Below are 21,851 nucleotides of genomic sequence, written 5' to 3'. Positions count from 1 at the left end.
TGAGCCCAGGAGTGCTTAGGGTCTGCCACCAAATTCTTCCCTCTGGGCCTGAGGAGATGGTTCATCTGGTAAAATGCTTGCTGGGCAAACACTAGGACCTCAGCTAGGTGTGGTGAGCATCTGTACTCTCTCCCCAGCTGTAGGGAGCTGGAAACAGGAGGTTCTGAGGGAGCTTGCTGACCTGCCAGCCTAGCGGAGTTGTCAAGCTCCAGATTCGGTGAGAGACCCTGTCTCACAATAATAAGTTGGTGATGAGGAAATCCAGAACCAACCTCTGCTTTGCACACGCACACGCACACGCACACATGTCTGTGTGCACCTCCACACCTGAGGCCTCCTCTGCCTCAGTTGCCCCACCTGTCAGTCAGCATCATGTTACCACCACCATCGTGGCAAGAATCAGCTAGTATTTTGTGTGCTGTTATGCCCGAGCATAACACATAGATGGCACCAGCTACTGGTGTGGTACAATGCTTGCCACAGGGATGGTGTCTACCATTGGATACCATTCCTGCTAATTGTGTGCCCATCATAGATGGCACCAGCTACTGGTGCGGTACAATGCTTGCCACAGGGATGGCGTTTACTGTTGGATACTATTCCTGCTAATTGTGTGCCCATCTGATGAGCATTTTCCAGGCGTATTAACATCTTCGTTCTGTACTCTGAACTCAGCCCCAGCCCCACACCGAGGTCTAGAGAGGCAGGTGTGAAGGACCTTAGACCTGCTGAGGATCCTATATGGTCCTATAGGGGTGAGGGACGTCGATGAGGACACTGAGGCTCACTAAGGTGAGGTGATGTGCCCGAGACCTCACAGCTAATGGCCCAGAACTGGATCCTGCTGTGGTGCTGTCCCATGGCCTTGGATCCTTTGAAGAATTTAGCTTATCCATGTGGAACCTGTCTCTTGGGGCCTCAGAGAATTGCTACATGCCTTCTGAGAGAACATTCTGGAAAAGAGCCTTCTTACTCAGGCTGCCACTTTCCCCACCAACTGCCTGCCAGGTCTGCCTTCTTACTGTACGAGCCTGGGGTGCCTCACTGGCTCTCCTGGTGGCTCAGGTTGCGTGCTGGCTCTCACTTCAAGCCCCAACAGAGGCAGACTATGTCTATAGAGGACAGCAGCCATGTCTGCACCTCAGGTTTGTGGGAGCAGCAGGGTGAAGCTGGCTGCTCACTGGGATCCAGAGCGGGGTGAGGCTACCCCTCTCTGAGAGGGCTCCTGCCTCCATCACAGGGTCTGGTTGGCTGGCACAGATGGTTCTCTATGCTTGGACTAGGTCAGGCCAGTGAGTCTTAAACCGTTTGCACTCATGATTCCTCACCCAAGAAGCTTTTATGCAACGCTGGGTATATAGGTGTATAAAATAGCTCTACAGGTGAGTAGCTACTGATAATACGTCATCCAGAGATTCTCTCTGAGCAGTTCTTTGGCACCATCATTAAGTATGTCATTTCACCGTCATTAAGTATGACAGCAAGCTTGCATACCACCGACAGGGCAGCACTCACTAACTTCTACATGGAGAGTTGCATCTTGGCTGACTATTTGATAATGCTGTTCCTCAGGCATCCTCGCTGGTTTGCAGAGATGATTGTCAGATGTTTTAAATTTAATCACCAATGCTGAAAATTCTGCTTTGCATAAATATGTAATAAAATGGCAGGAGTGTGTTTGGGGCCATTCAGAAACTGCTGGGAATGCTGTTCTAATTCCAAGTCAGATTTATTGAATGGGTTGCTTTTAGTGGAACTCAAGTCAACAAAGCCATTTTAAAAATCAAAATCCTAATACAATCTAGGATATGCTAATTTGATACTTCTGTGCTGAAGATAGTGGTAGGAAAACATTTGAAGTCTTTGTTTTCCTTTATTGAAGCCTTACATTTCTGTAAGGGCAGGAAACAGTTAAAAACACTGCAGTTCAGAACAGGTGGTGGAGCCCAGGCATTGTAGGCAGTGTTTGTTGGGGAAGCGTGGTGTGATGGCGTGTGTCGTGCAGCGTGGTGTGATGGCGTGTGTTGTGCAGAGTGTGTGTGTTGTGTGGTCACACAATGCAACACAGGCGTGTGTAGTGCAGAGTGTGTGTTGTGTGGTCACACAATGCAACACAGGTGTGTGTCGTGCAGAGTGTGTGTTGTGTGGTCATACAATGCAACACAGGCGTGTGTCGTGCAGAGTGTGTGTGTTGTGTGGTCACACAATGCAACACAGGCGTGTGTAGTGCAGAGTGTGTGTGTTGTGTGGTCACACAATGCAACACAGGCGTGTGTCATGCAGAGTGTGTGTGTTGTGTGGTCACACAATGCAACACAGGCGTGTGTCGTGCAGAGTGTGTGTGTGTTGTGTGGTCACATAATGCAACACAGGTGAGCACAGTCAAAAAAATTCCTCTGATTCACAATCTGTTTGATTTTAAATTCATTTTTGGTTCATTTTATACATTCAGAAATCTCTAAGTGTTGCTAATTATTTTCTCAGCGTCCACATTCGTTATGTGAGCCCAATGGACCCCCAGACCGCAGTTTAAGAGCCTGAATTAGGCAGGTCTTTAACTCGTGGCAACTGTCCTGCCTCAACAACCCTAGAGTATGCATTAGAGGTGTGGACCACTGTACCTAGTCCAGTCCTGCCCCTTTTTCTCTGCTGCCCCACTTTCTGTCCTGCTCTGACCCAATAGACTCCTCCTCCATCCTCAAGGCTCTTAAAGCCTGGGGTAGTGGACACCTATCTAGGGCTGTGCGTGGACAGACCTCAAGTCCACCCTCAGGAGAGAAAGGACACAGGGATTAGAGGAGACGCATGCCACATGTCACTATCACCTCTCACTGGTGCTTGAGAGATAGGAAAATGGTTTGTCCAGGGAGTGCCTGCTCACCCAGACACCCAGGGCACTTAGTCAGTCTCAGGGTTGTGACTTGCCGGGAGCTTCTCCTAGCAAGCCAGAGTGCCTACTTCTAAGTGCTATGACCACTGGCATCCCTGCCCCACCATTGCTTCTAAGTGCCTTCTCCTCCCCACAGGGCCCTCCAGGATCTCGAGGTCCACCAGGCATGAGGGGCGCCAAGGGACGCCAGGTAAGTGAAAACGCTTCTGCTCCTGTTGCCTACCCCACTCTGGGCCATGTAGTTCCTGTAGCACTGGCTGGTGGCCAGGCACATCCAGAATCTGATGCTGGAAGCTGAGCCCAGCCATCCTTCTCTGACTGGGCTGCCACTCCTACTGTGTGAGATACCACTGGAGGCAGACACCTGGGACAGATGAGCAGAGGTTGTAACCTGAGAATGTGCCTCTCGGACACACTGAATTTAGTCTCCTTTGCAGTTAGAAGGGGAAAGTGGAGTGATCTCCTACCTACTGGTGTGAAGGTGCCAGGGCATGTGGCCTCCTTGGAGAGGAAACAAGATGGTGGAGGCTGTCCAGGCCTCTTACCACGTGCCATGTGGGGTCTGATACCATTCTCCTCTTGCACTAGATGGCCTGAGCAGCCGTCCAGCAATGGGGAAGATGAGACATTGCTTTGGCTGCCGATCCTTCTCAGTACCCATACCTTCTGCATCTCTTAAGGGAGACAAAGCCTAAGGGCTTCTGGGTGCACCCTAAGAAAGCTAAGCTAGCTTCAGGGTGAACTGCAGAGGCCTGAGCCCCTCCACACTGACAGAGAGTGAGCTGTCCCCACCTCCAATATAGCACACACATCCCACATGAGGAAAGCCAGGTTTCCTCTGGAGTATTCCGGACTGGGAAAGGCAGGTGAGGGCCAGAGCCATCTCCTGTGAGGTTTGGCAGAGCAGTCGTGAGATCGGGGACACTGAAAGGTTGAAGTTCTGGCCAAGCCTGTTGAGTTCCTGGGTTCTCCTGTGTCCTTTGGAAAGCACTGTGCTCTCTGGGTCTCAGTTTTCCCACAGGTGCCATGGGAGATCTGTGAGGCCATGCAGCCTTTCCTGCTCATATGTAGGGCAGACATTCTATCGTGGGAGGGTCTGGAGACAAGACCCATTGGCATCCCATGAAAGAACAAAGGCACCAAGTCTGACCTGAGTGGGCAAGTTTCTTGCATTCCCAGTTTGTGGCTGGGCAACTTTAAGCTAGTCTCTTTACCTCTCTGAGGCTGAAGGATGTTGGGATGTGGGAGCATCTAGTACTACATCTGAGCTCTCAGCCTCTGCTTTCCCATCTGTAAAATGGGCCAGCAACAGCTGGCCTGCTTGGGTATGCCGACCCAGTCATTTCCCAAGAGCTTTGGCCCTAAGATGGCCACAGAGGCTGGGTTCCCATCTTTCCTATTGCCTTTCTTCAGGAGGCTATGGTAGGCTGGACTTTCCTGCCCCTGAGACTGACGTGGCCCCACTGGACCCTAGGCCTCCTACCATAAGAAGGCCCTCCCAGGCCACAAGGGAAGGGGGGTAGCTGAGGGACCTTCAGAACAGGCCACCAAGTACCATATCCCTCTGTAACCGCTACACACCCAAGGTGGCTGGTAGCCACTGTCTCTTCCCTCCCCGAGACAAGAGGTATGGCTCCTCTTTCTCTATGGCTCAAACCTGGCTTCTAGACTTTGTCCCCATGGGCAGCCCACTCCATGGACAGCCTTCTTGGAAGGCAAGCCTAGAGGTCCTGGCGTGATACCTTCTGACAGGGAGTATTCTCCCGTCCAGATGAGTGGCAACCTCGCTGGCTTGGGCTCTAGTTCTACACCCCACACTACCTGCAGACCACAGAGGGATTAGCAGACACCTGGCTGGCTTGGGCTCCAGTTCTGGCCCCCAGTTACCTGCTGGCCACAGGAAGCTCCATGTCCATTTGTCTTTCTCTGTGACTGTGTCTGCTGCTTTTCTCTTACAAAGGCTTGGATCTCAGGCAGGGTCGTCAGTGTGCTGTGTGACCCAGGCCTCTGAGCCTCCACTCCAAGGGCTGTGCCCTTCCAGGGAGGTGTGAGCTTGTGCCACACACAGAGCCCCAAACCAGGAGTATCTCTCAGGCCTAGCTCCGCCTGTGACCTGGGATGCCCCACCTCTCCTGCCTTCATCTCCCCAAAACTGGGTTGTGAGGTAGTGAAGGTGAAGGAGGCTGTAAACTGAGGCCCGCTGTGGGAACGTGGCCACAGGCTTCTCTGCTTCAGCAGCCTCTCCATCTGGAACAGGCTGGTTGATGGCACTCCGGACACTTTAGACATAATAACCCATACAGCCATTGCATTTAGGGTCTCTAGCTGATTCTCCCAGGTCTCTGAAGAGCCACCCAAGCCGTGGCTGTGTGTGGAAGGGGGGAACAGGGAAATCCAGAGGCTTGAGGCACGCTCACTCTCCTGGTTCACAGCCCAAGGGAGACCCCTGCTGTCCAATCCACTGTGCTGGAGTCTTCTTCCTTTTCCAGGGCCCTCGAGGACCTGATGGACCAGCTGGGGAGCAGGGGTCCAAGGGCCTGAAGGTACAGACTTCCCACTGGGGTTTCCCTCTTGCCCCTGGCCCCCTAAAGTAGCAGAGAGACCCTAGAAGAAGTCAGGGCATGTTCCCAGCCACTCATTCTGTCACGGCCCAGCCTCCTGGAGCCCAGACAATAAAAGCAAAGGAAGGCCGTTGAATGGGTCACATAGCTCTGCTGTTCCCTTCCATGGTGACTGTGGCAGCCATCCCTTTGGCAAATCTTAGGTATGCCCACAGGCAGTGTGTTGGGGAAGACATCTGACCGCTGAGGTCCTCTCCTCTCTGAAAGTGTCCCCATGAGCCCTCAGAGGTCCTCTCCTCTCTGAAAGTGTCCTCATGAGCCCGTCTCCCACCTCCCATGCTCTCTGCTCCTCACAGGGCCGTGTGGGATCTCGGGGCAGACCTGGCCAGCCTGGACAACAGGTATGTGACAGGTCCCTTGTCCTTCCTCCATTTGTTGTAAGCCACACCTCTAATGATGTCCATTGTGTTTCCAGGGTGCAGCTGGTGAGCGAGGCCACTCAGGTGCGAGAGGCTTCCGTGTAAGTAGTGTCCATTCTGGAATTCTCAACCCGGGCCTTGGGGGGTAGGTGGGGAAAGATCACCATGAGTGTCCTGTGGCCTCATCTCAGCTATCAGCACGGAACCTGAACACACCGTAGAACTAGCCTAAGGTCAAGGGGATGGGCTTAATGGAGAAGCTCTAAGAGATTAAGGTCACCTGCCTTTCCACAGGGCATCCCTGGCCCCTCAGGCCCTTCAGGTACCAAGGGCCTCTCAGGAGAACCGGTAAGTGTCTATTCTCTCTCTCTCTCTCTCTCTCTCTCTCTCTCTCTCTCTCTCTCTCTCTCTCTCTCTCTCTCTCTCTCTCTCTCTCTTTCCCTTCCTTCCTCCCTCCCTCCCTCCCTCCCTCCCTCCCTCCCTCCCTCCTTCCTTCCCTCCCTCTCTCCATCCTCTTGTCCTCTGCCTTGGAAGTTTTCTCACAGTCTGACTGTAGCAGGGACTGTTGGCTAGGTAGACAGATGGGAAGGGGTGGAAAAGACAAGGGTAGGCATGGCCTACAAGGATGGAGATCTTGACCTGAGATCTAGTGTGAGTTGAGTCTTCTCTGGGCCCTGTGTTCTGGTGTGAGTCAAGTCTTGGCTGGGCCCTGTGTTCTGGTGTGAGTCGAGTCTTGGCTGGACCCTGTGTTCTGGTGTGAGTTGAGTCTTGGCTGGACCCTGTGTTCTGGTGTGAGTCAAGCCTTGGCTGGACCCTGAGATCTGGTGTGAGTCGAGTCTTGGCTGGACCCTGTGTTCTGGTGTGAGTCGAGTCTTGGCTGGACCCTGAGATCTGATGTGAGTCGAGTCTTGGCTGGACCCTGTGTTCTGGTGTGAGTTGCGTCTTGTCTGGGCCCTGTGTTCTGGTGTGAGTCGAGTCTTGGCTGGACCCTGTATTCTGGTGTGAGTTGAGTCTTGGCTGGACCCTGTGTTCTGGTGTGAGTCAAGCCTTGGCTGGACCCTGAGATCTGGTGTGAGTCGAGTCTTGGCTGGGCCCTGAGATCTGGTGTGAATCGAGTCTTGGCTTGCTTGGCCACTGGGTTTGTTACCAAAGGGGATAGCTGACTCACCCTTGCAGGAGGATGGTGAAAACAGCCCAAGGAATGTATAGAGGGGGCACTTAGCACCCAGAAAGGCAGAAGAAAGGTGAGAAAAAGGACCTTGTGAAGGATAGGGGGAGATAAGGGAAGCCATTGAGACATGGCTTGTCCTTCAGAAGATGTCCCAAGGGATGGGTTTGGGGAGGCAGAGATTCTAGGTGTTCCCAGGGAGGCTACAGGGAGCCAGACAGCTGGAGATCTAGAAGAGCCTTTGAACCCTGGATGAGGAGGGAAAGTTGGGGGTAGTTAGGGGTAGTTGTGGTAGTTAGGAGTAGTTGGGGTAGTTGGGGGTAGTTTGGGGTAGTTGGGGTAGTTAGGGGTAGTTGGGGTTAGTTAGGGGTAGTTGTGGTAGTTAGGGGTAGTTGGGGTAGTTGGGGGTAGTTAGGGGTAGTTGGGGTAGTTAGGGGTAGTTGGGGGTAGTTAGGGGTAGTTGGGGGTAGTTGAGGTAGTTAGGGGTAGTTGAGGTAGTTAGGGGTAGTTGGGTGTAGTTAGGGGTAGTTGGAGGTAGTTAGGGGTAGTTGGGGTAGTTAGAGGTAGTTAGGGGTAGTTGGAGGTAGTTAGGGGTTGGGGTAGTTAGGGGTAGTTGTGGTAGTTAGGGGTAGTTGGGGTAGTTGTGGTAGTTAGGGGTAGTTGGAGGTAGTTAGGGGTTGGGGTAGTTAAGGGTAGTTAGGGGTAGTTGTGGTAGTTAGGGGTAGTTGGAGGTAGTTAGGGGTTGGGGTAGTTGGGGAGGGAAGAACAGGAGAGGACTCAGTTGTGCATTGTAGCAAAGATGGGGCGCAGCACTGCTGGGGTACAGTGAGATGCAGAGTAGACCCTGGAAATGGGTGAAGAGGAACTGTATATGGTTGGAGGTAAGGGTGTGAGTCCTCTCTTTCTGGTACCATGCCAGTCTGTATGACCCAGCCCCTCATTGCTCCCCACATGTGGGAGTCCAGGGTGTCTTCCCCTAACTGTCTGTACATCTGTCTGTCTCCAGGGCTCTCAGGGACCTCAGGGGCCAGTTGGTCCTCCAGGAGAGATGGGACCCAAGGTGAGTGACAAGGAGCCCTGGTTTGTCCTCTGCTGCTACTGGGGCATTGCGATCCTCCAGGTCAGCAGTCCCACCTGCTGCTCCATCCCTGCTCTGGTCTACAGAGATAGTCAGGCTGGTGCCGCAGAGTGGAGGGTGGTGACCCTACAGGGCATGTGGTGAGGGGCTGGGAGCCCGCGTCACACGCTGAGTGGGATCTAGGAGCTTCCTGGTGGACCGACCTACCTTCTGCCTTGCTTGAGACTGTACCCTGGTACAGAATCATGAATGGAGACCCAGCCTGCTGGGGGTCCCCTTCCCACACTCAGCACCTCAGCCCGATGTCAGGAAAAAGCGGGGTAGTTCAAGACCTGCCCCGTTGTTGGCCTCCCCACAACCCCACGCAGATCATGGACTTTCCTTGTATGTCTGCCAAGGGCTCCCGTGTGGTAAAATCACACTCATGGGCAGGCAGAAGGTCCAGCAGCTGCTGGGTAGTGTGAGGCTCTGCCAACCTGCACCAAAACCCACAGTTTTGCCAAGACTCAGAAGCTGCTGCCTAAGCCCACTTCTATCCTCCCTGTTGTGTGACCTGAGCATGTCCCTTACCTGAAGCACAGTCCCTTGTTCCAGGAGAGACCTGACTTTTTCTTGCAGGGTCCGCCGGGTGCAGAGGGAGAGCCTGGCCTTCCTGGGGACTCCGGAATGAAGGTGAGACAAGATGGAAGATGGAAAAATGACTTGTTGATACCAGTTGCAAGCTGGCAGCCTTGTCCTCTCCCTGGAGGAGAAACAGGCCTTTCTTGTGCTTAGGATAATGGGGTCTCTGTCCTGGCGAGGGAGTGGTCACAGTAGAGTCCTCATCCAGGACAGAGCCTCTGCACTGTCACCTGCCCAGCTATGTTTTCTCTGGCACCTGTCTTGTTCCTCCATTGGGACATTTTCCCTCTCTGGGTCTCTATGATACCATCAGAACTTCAGCACAGGTGAGGGCACAGGCACCTGTTGATCCCTGGCTCTAGGGAGCCCCCATCCCATCCTGCTTCTGCTGTCAGAGGACCCTGCTTGCCCTGCCCACCCTGCAGACCTGAGAGCCCAGGAGCACCTGCCAAGGACTGCGGTGCTGTCGCTCTAAGAGAGCTGAACCAGGCCTGCAGCTACTGGCCTTGGCTCAGCTCTGCCTCCTTTCCTTCAGGCAATAAAGAAAGCCACCTAGGTATGAAGTGCCACCCACATATAAACTGCATGGGACTGGCTTGTTCCAATCAGGGCTGGGTTGGGGCACCAAGCACTTGTTCCTAGGGTCCAGACACCAGCAGGGAGCATGGTATGCAATCCCCACAAGGATGCTCTTTGGAGGCCTTCAGGGGCAGGGTACAGGCATTCTGGCTTCCTCCTCATTTGGTTTCTTACCAAATCTCAAAGAAGAGGAAACATGATGTTCAGCAGAACTGCCTACAGCCCAGGCTTCCCTAGCCATGCTGCCTACTTTAGCCTTGAGTATGTCACTGGGGCTAGTGTCCGCAAGACGACATCGTTTCTTCAGGATTCTGCCAAGGGCCGGTTCATTTGCATGAAATGTGTTTAGAATAGCACAAGCAGCATCTGTGGCAATGATGGCAGTGACAATGGTGGTGCCTTGATGGTGACGGCGGTGATGGAGTGATCAGTGATGGTGATGGTGGTGATGCAGTGATGGTGATGGTGGTGATTCAGTGACAGTGATGGTGGTGATGGTAATGCAGTGACGGTGATGGTGGTGATGCAGCGATGGTGATGGTGGTGATGGTGATGCAGTGATGGTGATGGTTGTGACACAGTGATGGTGATACAGTGATGGTGATGGTGATGCAGTGATGGTGAAGGTGATGACGCAGTGATGGTGATGCAGTGACAGTGATGGTGGTGGTGTGATGGTGATGGTGATGCAGTGACGGTGAAGGTGATGACACAGTGATGGTGATGCAGTGATGGTAGTGGTGTGGTGATGGTGATGGTAGTGATGCAGTCATGGTGATGGTGGTGATGAAGTGATGCAGTGACAGTGATGTAGTGATGGTGACAGCAGTGATGCAGTGATGGTGATGTGGTGGTGCAGTGATGGTGATGTGATGGTGATGCAGTGATGGTGATGGTGATGCAGTGATGGTGATGGAGGTGACACAGTGATGGTGATGGAGGTAATGCAGTGATGGTGATGGTGATGCAGTGATGATGATGCAGTGATGGTGATGGTGATGTGGTGATGGTAATATGGTTATGGTGTTTGTGACAGTGGTGATGCAGTGATGATGGTGATGGAGGTGATGTAGTGATGGTGATGGTGGTGATGCAGTGGTGATGAGAGTGATGACGTAGTAACAGTGATGGTGGTGACACAGTGATGTTGGCGGAGGCAGAGAGTATATATAACTATACTCTTTTCTCTCTCTCAAGCCTATGTACATTTATCCAACATTGTGACCCATTTAGAGGTTTATTTTTGTTTGAATCTGTCTTTATTGCATATCTGTAATTATTTTTTGACCAGGAGCGTCTTTTTTCCCAAATGATAAGCGGCATGGCTAGAACCAACTCTGCAGCCCTGCCTGTTGGCCCCGCCTGTTCAGTGTGGTGGAGGCATGTTCACTGCCTCTGAGACTGCCGAGAGCATGCCATCCTCACCACCTCAACTCTGGGAAGCACCGTGCAACATATAAACCCTTTTTATCTGAGTAAATGTTGACTCTGCCATGCAGCTCAGTGTACGGCCTGGAAACATCTCTGTGTATGGCAGCAGGAATCCGTCACGCTCTACTGCCTGTGCATTCCTAGCAGACCTGATCCTGCTACCTGCCCATGCAGAGGGCGCTGAGCCACAGGCATGGTCTCAGCTACAAATCCCGAGCAGGCACACAAGCACCTGGGCCCACAAACCCCATTTAAGTGCTCTGTAGCTGGACCTCTTAAGAGAGTCAGAGCCATTCATGCTGGCAAACCAGGAAGCCGCACCATGGTTTTTGCTGCTAAAGCTGAATCAGGAAGACTTCTCTTAAAGGAGCTGTGGTGCTCCTGCTTGCTGCCAGCAAACCGAGCCTGTCCAAAAAAAAAAAAAAAATTGCTGGCTACCAAGAAGCCGTGCTTAACTGTTTTTGTTTGTTTTTCTTGTGTGTGTGTGTGTGTGTGTGTGTGTGTGTGTGTGTGTGTGTGTGTGTGTGTGTAGAATTCTTTTTTAAGGCTCTCTCAGGTTTTATGTGGATATAGTCAATTACATTGGTGCACCAATCTGTTGACAGAGGCTGCTCATTCATTTCCCGGCTGTCCAGACCCAAAATAATTACACAGAAACTGTATTAATTAAATCACTGCTTTGCCAATCACTTAAGCGTATTTCTAGCTAGCTCTTATATCTTAACACATTTCTATTATTTTATATTTTGCCACAAGGCTCGTGGTTTAGCAGTAAAGTTCCCAGGCATAGGTCCCCTTCGGTGTCTGTTATGTGATGTCTCTCTGACTCTGCCTTCTTTCCTCTGTCTGCTTGGAATTTCTGCCTTGTTCTGTTCTGCTAATCCACTGACTGAAACAGCTTTATTTATTAATCAATAAAAGCAACACATACACAGGACTTCCCACACCAGATGGTGACAATGAGATGCCGTGATGGTGGGGTTTCTGATGGCGGGGTTGCTGGCAATGATGGCAGTGGGCTAACGGTGGAGGTGGCTGCGATGCAGTGATGGTGGTGCAGTGATGGTGATGCAGTATGGTGGTGTGTGGACAGCGCTGATGGTAGTGATCATGGTGGCAGTGGAGCTAATGGTGGAGGTGGCTGCGATGCAGTGATGGTGGTGCAGTGATGGTGATGGTGATGCAGTGATGGTGGTGTGTGAACAGCGCTGATGGTAGTGATCATGGTGGCGGTAATGGATGGGTATGTAGTGATGATGATGAGGAGGAGAGTGATCTTCTGTTTGTAATGGTGATGGTGCTTACGGTGATGGTGGTGGTAATACAGTGATGCTGGTTGGGATGGTAGTGATTGTAATGCCCACTGTGATGGTGATGGCAGTTTTGGTGTTCTGGGTGCCAGTAGTAATGGTAGTGGTGATGGTGTGTGAGGGTGGAAGTGGTCCTGCTGCCTAGTGGAGGAGAATCCGTGGCCAGGACTTACTCAGAGCAGGGGTTTGGGCTGATGTGTTGTTGGAATTTCTTTACTGTTCTCAAGAAGTAACTTTCCTCAGCTTCTCCAGTCCTAGTGAACATTGGAAGTAAGAATAGCTGGCTGGGGAGGCTGAGGCTGCCTTTACACACACATGGCTTTTGTTTACTTTTCTAGGGTGACCTTGGACCTCTGGGCCCCCCTGGGGAGCAGGGCCTCATTGGGCAGCGGGTAAGTGAAGTAGATTTTCCTTCAACAACTCCCAGTCAGTTGTGAGCAGTAGGCAGGAGAAGGGCTTGGCTCAACCCCAGGGCATCTCTGTGAGCACTCCGACCTCAGGGCTGGCCACCACTGGCCACCACAGTGCACTTGCTGTCCTCTGATGGCTTAGAGGACCATCTGCAAGGCACTGAGGAGCCTGCAGTTAAGAAATCAACTTTGCTTGGATTAACCTGGGGCTTCCAGAAGCGTTTAGCCTCCAAATGCCTCCCTTCAAATATGTTTCTTCAAGAACTGTTCTACAGTTAGCTGCCACTTCCCAAAAGAAGCCCACATGATTTCCTTGTTCTAATAAGCCCTGTGAGACTTCCATGTCTACCTCTGTGCCTCTGGGCCATGTGAGGGCACAGCAGGGATCCTTGGCACCTTACAGATGGGTCGGAAAGGCCCAGAGCGAGGAGAGTTTGTGCAGTCAGTCTTCAGACCAGGAACTCGCCTGACCTCCACATTTCCTGTCTTGTCTTCTTTACGATACTTCACACTCCAGAAAAAGGCCAGGGAGAGGGGAAGGCCCCAGGGCAGAAGAGTATGAGAGCTCAGAGTCTAGAAAAACTAGCTGTGTGTGGCCACCAAGCTTGTCACTTGAGTCTGCTTCGAAGGCTGTGTTAAGAAAGGTCCTGAAAGGCAGCTATGCTCACCACTAAGCAAAGGTCAAAGGCGCTGGGCTCTGACTCTTCTGCATGGACAGGCTCTGTGGGAGCCTTCTCAGCTTGGTCGATCACCTTCCTGGACCTGGGGGGAGTTGGGAGGACCTTGGTCTTAGCATAGAGTAGGGAACCCTGATGGCTCCTTGGCCTTGAGAGGGAGGGAGGGGAGGTATGGGTGGAGGGGAGGGGAGGGAAGGGGGAGAAGGAGGGGAGGGAAGGGGGAGGAGGAGGGGAGGAGATGGAAATTTTTAAATATAAAAAAATAAACCATGAGAGAAAAAAAAAAGAAAGGTCCTGAAGCCTCATCCAGGCGCAATAAGTTAGAGAGGCGGACATGCACTCCCCTAATGCCCACTGTGTGTCAAACATCTTTCTCACAGTCTGGGTGAGTAGCGGAAGGCCTGACTAATGATGTTCTGGTGGATTGATTACTGATGTCTGTTATGGGTACAATGATGTTCTGGTGGATTGATTATTGATGTCTGTTATGGGTACAAAAGGAGCAGAATTTACTCATTTGTCACCCTTTGCCATCCCTTGCAGCTGCCGACCTGGGCCCCCTCATAACTCTGACTCTGGACATCTCTGAATTGTAAAACCCGAGGGAGATGTAATTTTTAGGTTGACAGCTGTTTGGAGAACTGGGGCCTTTCTAGAGCCAGGAGGACCAGCAGGGGTGCTTAGATGAGCCCTTGCATTTGTAGCATCTTTCTCAAACTTGCCCACAGAAGTCCACGAGCTGGCTTTCGTTCCTCATAGGAGAACGGCTCCAGGAGCCCTCCAGCTCCTGAAGGTCTCAGGCGGCTACCACCCATGCGGGGTCAGCCATGTTTTCCAGATAAGAAGCAGGTTCCTTTAGAGACAAGATTCTGCTTGAGGTCACACAAACACTGGTGATGCTGAGGTTGGCCCTTGTTAGAACCTGTGTTTACCTCCCAAACGACACTGGCTTCCTCAGTCTAACCCATGAACCTGGGTGCCTGGTCTATGAGGCTCTGCCCCCTAAACATTCACTTGTTCAACTCCTGAGAACCCATGGGTTCCAGACCCCCCGGGGGAGGGGAGGCCCCTTGCACCCTTACCCAGTAATACCTCCCCATCTTTTTTTTCTAAACCAGGGAGAGCCAGGTCTTGAGGGAGACGTTGGCCCTGTGGGGCCCGATGGGCTGAAGGTAAGTAGTGATCTGGGAATGGCTTCTGTCTCTTCTCTAGTTCCCATACAGTCCGAAGAGACCAATTCTCCCCCTGTAGAGGACAGTGCAGAGGGTCAGCAGAGCCAAGGCTGTCCTTGTTCTACCTACCCTCTACCAACGCCCATGGGGCTTGGCCTATTGTCACCATGGGTTTTCCTTGCTCCCATGAAAACACCAGGTTCTGTCAGCTAAGCCTGGCCCAGCCTGGGGCTTTGATATCCCTTCCCCTTCCAAACATCTTTAAAAATCTGAAAAGTTTGGATCACCATCAGAGTCTTTGAGCTCTACTCAGGAGGAACTAGTCTGGGGGTGCCAGGTAGGATGCTGAGGAACTAGTCTCAGCTGTTCCGGGTACGATGCTGAGGAACTAGTCTTGAGGTGCCAGGTATGATGCTGAGGAACTAGTCTCGGGGATGCCAAGTACAATGCTGAGGAACTAGTCTCGGGGGTGCCGGGTATGATGCTGAGGAACTAGTCTCGGGGTGCCAGGTACAATCCTGAGGAACTAGTCTTGGGGTGCCGGGTATGATACTGAGGAACTAGTATTGGGGTGCCAGGTACGATGCTGAGGAACTAGTCTTGGGGGTACTGGATACGATGCTGAGCTCTCTATTGGTCTCTGTCGTTGGTACTAGAAGACTACAGTCTTCAGACAAGGAAACAGACTCAGAGAAGTTAAAAGGCTTGCTGTGGGCGCATAGTCACTATCTGCATATTCAACACCCAAACCAAGGCCTTTCTGGCCCCAGAGTGCCCTCTAACTCTGCTGTACTGGACACCCATTCTGAAAAAGAGGGAAAAATGAGACTCGCAGGAAAGTAGCGAGGCGCGGGTCGCAGGTGCCTCAGTGGGTGCTGTTGCACCCGGTGGGGGCTGTAAGCTTTCCCCGGAGCTGCAGGTGGGTACCTGAGCCCTCCAGGCCTGTTCCCGGCTCCTTCTGAGCATTTTTCCTCAGGAAGGTTTTCTCTGGGCTGACCTGATCACACCATGTCCAAGGAGAGAATGCATGTCCCTACCCGAAGGTCCACAGATCCCACATAAGCACCGCCACATTTCTGATCTCAATTTCCCATCCCCAGAGCTAGATCCTCTTGCCCTGCCCTCCCCACAGTCGCCCTGGGTCCAGAGAACATTTTGCCCCAGGTACTTTGCCAACCCTTCTGTTTTCCTTGCACGAGAAAGAGCGCCCCCTGTTGGCTACTTATCTACTTGTCCTTAGCTCCAGCTCTGCTGCCTGCTGGTACCGTGAGGGGAATCTGTTCAGAGCCCTCCTTGACCAGGTGCTGGCCAGACCCAGCGGTGGACCTAACCAGTAGACCTAATCAGTAGACCTAATGGTGCAAGCACTATGTGTACAAGAAGTGCCAATCACAGGACTTGCTGAGAATGTGCTCATTCAGGCTGCTCCAGCAGCCTCGCAGTGGAAACATCCGGATCCCCTCTGGAGATATGATAGAGTAAGCCGCTTCTTCAGCGGGCACAGCACTTCACAGTGCGCTCTTGTGCAGAAGCTCGTGGTAGCAGCCCGTGGTGGGCAGTCACCCGCAGTTCACACTGCCAGGGGCCGTTCTGGATGACGTGCACAGTCTTGCACATTAATGTGCGAAGCAATCCCACACCAGTTTGGATTCAAGGGGTTATTTATTTGAGGGGAAAAACTTACAGAACACCGTCCTACATGACAGCCAAGAGAGGAGTCTAGTCGCTGGAGCAAGAGAGCGAACAGAGAGTTGCTGCTGCTTTTTAAAGAGAGAGAGACCACTCCCTAGTGGGCTGGTATCTCAGCGGCTATTGGCTGAAGGAGCAGAAGGAGCTCCCCCAGCACCTCGTATTCCATCTTTACAGGGTGGGGGAGGGCAATTGACTGAGCTGGCCAGAGTTGCAGTTATTGAGTGCACTTTAAGGATCGAGACCTGAGTATGAGGGAGACTGACCCTGAACTTAAAACCCTGACACTCTGTGCTCTGTGGCTCTCTTACTGGGCAGTCTTGCTTCCTCCACTTCCATCCTCAGTTTTTCCATCTGTGGACTGGGAGGGTTGAGAGGTCACCCAGAAGGCTCTCTGAGCCTTGCCAGATTTCATGGATCCCAGAAGTCTCCAGGGACCCTTACAACCCATCCTCATGGGTCCCACAGTACCCCTTCCCTTTCCAGCTGTGTGGGAGTCACTGCTGACTGGTTTGGGCCTGGGCCTCTTTTGGCTACCTGCAGAAACCAGCCTACAAATGAGACAGCAGGTGGCTAGAATGGCAAGGCAGAAATGCAGTCCTGGAGCCAGGGGAGTCTGTGAGAGCCGGGTCTGGGCCAGCAGGTCTCTGTGCCAGGCTGTGCTTGGAATCTGAGAAGCTCAATGGAAGGGGACTGTGCAGGCCATCCTAGAGTCCAGGCTGCTCTAAGCTGACTTCCCTCATGTGGCTGTCCCCAAGGCCAAGCTGGAAAGTACCAACAACTCCTCATGCCGCTCTCATTTCCACAAAGGTCACATCTGTATCCTGAGCCTCTCTTCCTGGTTAAGCCAAGCAAAGCCAGACTCCATCTGCCCCTCCCACAGATGCTCTGAGCCCCATGTGGAGTTGTCAGCATCCCCCCCCCATAAACTATTGCAAGGCAACACTGTGCCTTCCCAAGTCCACTCCTATCCCCTCCCCTCCCCTCCCCATATGGCCTACCAACAGTCACAGCTACACACACAGACATGCCACAGGCTCCATGCCTGGCAGCCCCTCAGAGACAAGCTTGTGATGGACAGGCCTGGCCCTGTGGCCACTGCTGGAGTCGTAGTCCATTCTCTGCCCTAGTGGTGCCCAGACAGCTCGGTTCTGCCCAGGGATCGGGGGCAGGACAAGCTGGGGTACACCATCAAGTGGTACACCCACGATTTGTTCCAGAACCCAAAATGCCTGTGCCTTGGGCTCTTGAAACCTGTATAAGGGGTCCCTTCATATGGCAGATTTTTACAGCTCCTTCCTTAAGTCTCAGGGAGTCCTTGCTACAACTTTCTAACTCCCAGAGCTCCTCCCTTGGACCCCCATTTTCCAGGACTTGGTGCCAGCTGATTTGGGGCCAAGTGGCTTGACATAGTTCTGCCTCAGTTTCCTCATCTGTATTAATACCAGAAGAGGACCTCCAGGGGACGGCTGTGGTGAAGCTGACTCCTGTGCTGAAGGCAGGGTGGGCAGCTCGCTGGCCCTCTGGTCTGCTCTCCGGTCCCTGGTCTGCAAGTGACCTGAGCTGTAGCCCTTCTGATGACCTGGTTTTCAATGTTCTCTCTCTCCTCTTCCTACCCCCTGACCCAGGGGGAGAAAGGTGACCCAGGGCCCGATGGTGAACGTGGCGAGAAGGGCCAGGAGGGGTTGAAAGGAGAAGATGGGCCCCCAGGGCCCCCAGGCATCCCTGGCATCCAGGTGAGTGCATGCTAGCATCATGGGGCTCTGGGTGAGGGACACTCGTACCTGCCCAGGCCTCCTGAGAAGTCACCTAGTCTGACCCTGCCCTGCACAGCCTTCCTGTGACCTCCATTCCCTGTGTCCCTGCAACCCTGCCCCATCAGCTCCTGGGACAAGCTTGGCCTCCTCTGGGCCTTCGTGCCTGCTTGTCTGTGGAGCATACTCCCCCTCCATTGCTCTTCTCGTGTCCCTGTGTGCCTTCAGCCATTCTCATAATCTCTATCCTCGAAAGTCATCCCTGACCCTTCTGTGACAGTGTGGGGGGACACAGGGTTGACGGAGAACTCTGCCCCTCACCTGGGTTAAACTTGGTTCAGTTTTGACCACAGACACCATGAGTACCTTCCCTGAGCCCAGATTCCTGGCAGAGGACAGTAACCATTTTCAATGTTTTCAGGCAGCATGCTTTGTGCTTTCCAGATTGTTCTTTAATCAGATAGCAGCCCTGATGGCTGGGAGACTCAGAGAAATAAAGGAACCTGGCTCAGGCCACACAGTAAGAAACAGCAGAGTCAGGATTTCAACCTCTGTGTGTCCACCCTGTCCCTCTGCGTGGCCTCACTGGAATTCAGCGCCTGAGCAGGCTGTGGGGACAAGGATGGATGGGAAGTAAGGTATTCTGGTATTTGTCTGATAGCCAAGGGGTGTGTGGAGCAGTGTCTGCCAGGCCCCTGGAACTTGGCCACCTTGTAACAAGCCACCAGTGTCAGGCCTGCAGGTGTCTGCTGTGAGCCAGCCTTGGCCTTAGCCCAACTCCACTCTCTGGATGCTTCCCTACTGCCCCACCCCCGCCCCGCTTGCTTGCCTGCCCACCAATGACAGATTCTTGCTGTTACCTGGGCTCAGCAGGCATTTCTTTTGGCCTGCTCGGATGGCTTCTCAGCCATTGAAGTTACCAGTCTGGGAGGGATCCAGATTAGCCAGCAACATACTAGCCACTAGCCGTGGGAAAGCATTTGTTATCTAAAAATAGAGCCAAAGTGCTAATCTCCCTGCCCTCCTAAGCAAGGGGATGAGGTCACTGCTCAGCCCAAGAGTGCAGGCGGGGTGCCTGTCAGACTTGCCTGAGGCTACTCACCTCAGCCCTAAGGATGTGGGTGCAAAGGGCTTCAGCAGGAAGGGGTGGCCCTCACCTCACTAATCTCCTGTGTCACTTCACGGTTGCCCCTGACCCTCTCTGGCCTCAGTCTTGCTATGTTGAAAATTTGGAAAGAATGGGTGCCAAGGTTATTTTGAGTTCCAAAGTCCCAAGGTCATTCTCTCAGGGAGTGCGTGGTTCTGCTGTGTGGGGGGAAGGGGGAGCGGAGCAGCTGACCTAGACAAATCCTTAGGAGTTGACTTCTAATGTCAAACCTGGGGTTTTCAGTGCGTCAGGCAAGCTGCTGCCCATCTCTCAACCTTGGTTTTCTCAGCAGTGAAGAGAAAATGAGGAGCTTGGGAGATGGTCTAGTGGAGTTTGAATTCTCCACAGACAACCCGAGCTGGAGTTTTCAGGGGCCTTGTGAACAGTTGGGCATGGCTGAGTGTGCTGGTACCGCAGTACTATGGGATCTTGATCCTGGGAACATGATGGCCAGTTGGCATAGCCCAAACACGAGACACCTTGTCTCCAGACATTACAGTCGTGAGCAATAGAGGAAGACACACAATGTCCTCTGGCCTCTACCTATGAACACACAGGTGACACACATAATCAGATGCACACTGTACACATACATATGCCAGAGAGTGGGGAGAAGAAACATTACATAAGAAAAGCCTTTGCAGTCAGGTAGTGGTGGCGCACACCTTTAATCCCAGCACTCCAGAGTCAGAGGCAGGTGGATCTCTGTGAGTTTGAGGCCAGCCTGGTCTACAAGAGTTAGTTCCAGGTAGGATTATTACACAGAGAAACCCTGTCTCCAACCCCCCCCCCCAAAAAAAGCCTTTTTAAAAAATGCACAGAAATAGGAAAGTTTGGAGGAAAAAATACATAGAAGCTGCTGGTAATGACTGTGGTTGGTCACGTGGTTGTGGGGGCCATGGTGTCAGGGTGGCCCTCACAGTTCTCATATGCCAGGGTGTTTCTGGCCTGCATGCACATGGGGCTGTGGATGCTAACTCTGCTTTTGGGTTTCTTTGGCATGGTGACTGCTGGAGGAATGCTTTCCACTCTGTGGCCTGGAGACAGCTTGCTTGTCCGGAGGCATTTTACTAGCCTCCAGGGCCTCTCTAGGAATGTGTCCATGGTCACACGCTCTGTGACGATGTGCATCCTCGAGGGAGTGCACAGTACAGACCCTGGTGCCACCTTAGTTCTTATGATGCAGTTTTGTGATGCACAGACAATGGCCAAACTGCCTAGAAGTACATTTCTTAGCCGTGTCCCCAACAATAATAGGTGATTTCTGCCTATCTGTAATAGGACGTAGCAGTAGCCTCCAGATACTCTATAATCTCAGAGTTCCACCACAGGGTGCTTACAACGGAAGGGACCCCTTTAAACAGGGCTCCCCTGCCCCCACAGAGGTTTGGTCCCATCCCCTGCCACTGTAGTAGTTCTGAGATTCATACTAGGGCAGCCACAGTGCCTAAAGAGCTGTGGAGAAGAAGGTCACAGGGATGGGCTTTTATTATTGGCACAGCAGCCTTGCCCAGCTGGCACTGTGTGGTCCAAATAGGAGAGCCACACATGTAACTTAAAGTCCTCCAGTAAGAAATGAAGGTGCCCATGAGAGGAAGTGGCGTTTATCCAGCCTGGCAGATGGGAAATAGTCTTGAAACATAGTATCAATATTTAGAAAGCATTAATGGGGCCCAGAATATGGCTCAGCAGGTAAAGGTGCCTGCTGCCAAGCCTGACACCTGAGCTCAATCCCTGGGACCCACAAGGTGAAAGGAGAAAACGGACCACGACAGGCAGTCCTCTGACCTCACACACGCCCTGTGGCTCGTGCTCCCTGACACACACAAAAGATAAATAAATGGTAATGGAATAAAAGTTTAAAAACCACGAATAGGACCTTTTTCTCTTCTCTGTACTAAGCTTTGCAGACTCAAGCACAGACAGCCCAGCTCAGATGTGAGTTTCTCTGGGACACTTGATCTAGACGTAGCAAATCTGCAGCTGAGAACGCACATTTGACCTACAGGGGGAATGGCCTGGGTGCCTGGGAGGGGAGGATATCTGGTCCCAGCACGATGCTCACTGTGAGGAGACCCCCAGGGAGTCTACAGCAGTGACTGGGGTGTATCAGGGCCAGCTGCTCACCAGTGGGACCTAGACAGGGCTCAGGACAAATAACTGGTCCCCTGCTTCACATATATCTGGGTCAGCGGTGGAGGCGGCAGAAGCCCCCGCCATATTCCACACACCTGCTGTGGTTGACACTGTAATGAACATGCCCTGGCACCCAGCTGAATCCTTAAACTCTGTGAGGACATCTAAAATGCCATGACCATGACAGACAGGTGCCACTCAGGAAATTAGGTTATGTTCCAGGCCACATAGAGACCGGGTGACATGGGTTTGGAGCCAGGCCTTGGGCTCCCAATCAGGGAACTTCTTGGAGCAGCCCTCCTTACCTCAGGCCTCATCTTTCTACTGCTCTTGCTTCTGTGTCCTCTCAGGGTCCTGAAGGGAAGCCCGGCAAACAGGGTGAGAAGGGCCAGATGGGAGCTAAGGTAGGTCCCCTGCCTTCGATGGTCACATCCCTCCCCACCCACCCACCTTCCAGGGCCAGCAGCCAAAGGCAACTTCTTGTTCTTTCTCTCTTCAGGGAGCCAAGGGCTACCAAGGACAGCTGGGGGAGATGGGCATCCCTGGAGAGCCTGGGCCTCCTGGCACCCCAGGTCCTAAAGGGTCCCGGGGCACCCTAGGACCAGTGGTGAGGAGCTGGGCTTGGGGAAGGAAACAAGAACAGGGAGGGGTGCCTGCTTCCCTGTAATAATTACCCACCCCACTGCTCTGAACCCCCAGCTTTCCTGTTGCAGCCACCCATCCCTGCCCCAGGTCCCTTTGAGAATGGCCCAAAGCTACAGCCCCTGGATACACACATGCATGGCAGGCAAAAATGTATCTTGCAAACT

The 21,851-nt window shown here is 52.8% G+C and overlaps 1 protein-coding gene across 5 annotated transcripts in view; it reads left to right on the top strand.

Moving 5' to 3' along the window:
- Positions 1-21,851, top strand: part of Col27a1 (collagen type XXVII alpha 1 chain) — a 119,067-nt gene that overhangs the window by 78,101 nt on the left and 19,115 nt on the right. For 4 of the 5 annotated variants that reach the window (XM_038334008.1, XM_038334006.1, XM_038334005.1 and 1 more), the window contains 12 exons: positions 3,027-3,080; positions 5,380-5,433; positions 5,808-5,852; positions 5,927-5,971; positions 6,165-6,218; positions 8,045-8,098; positions 8,735-8,788; positions 12,396-12,449; positions 14,263-14,316; positions 17,634-17,741; positions 21,393-21,446; positions 21,542-21,649. In XM_038334008.1, coding sequence (XP_038189936.1) covers positions 3,027-3,080; positions 5,380-5,433; positions 5,808-5,852; positions 5,927-5,971; positions 6,165-6,218; positions 8,045-8,098; positions 8,735-8,788; positions 12,396-12,449; positions 14,263-14,316; positions 17,634-17,741; positions 21,393-21,446; positions 21,542-21,649 — 738 coding nt within the window. The remainder of the gene's footprint in view (positions 1-3,026; positions 3,081-5,379; positions 5,434-5,807; positions 5,853-5,926; positions 5,972-6,164; positions 6,219-8,044; positions 8,099-8,734; positions 8,789-12,395; positions 12,450-14,262; positions 14,317-17,633; positions 17,742-21,392; positions 21,447-21,541; positions 21,650-21,851) is intronic. The other variant, XM_038334007.1, reaches the window with a different exon arrangement.

The sequence above is a fragment of the Arvicola amphibius genome, chromosome 6 (genome assembly GCF_903992535.2).
Source record: "Arvicola amphibius chromosome 6, mArvAmp1.2, whole genome shotgun sequence".
In the NCBI taxonomy this organism is placed as follows: Eukaryota; Metazoa; Chordata; class Mammalia; order Rodentia; family Cricetidae; genus Arvicola; species Arvicola amphibius.
The sequence above is the reverse complement of the archived record's forward strand: the minus strand, read 5'-3'. Positions and strand labels throughout refer to the sequence as shown.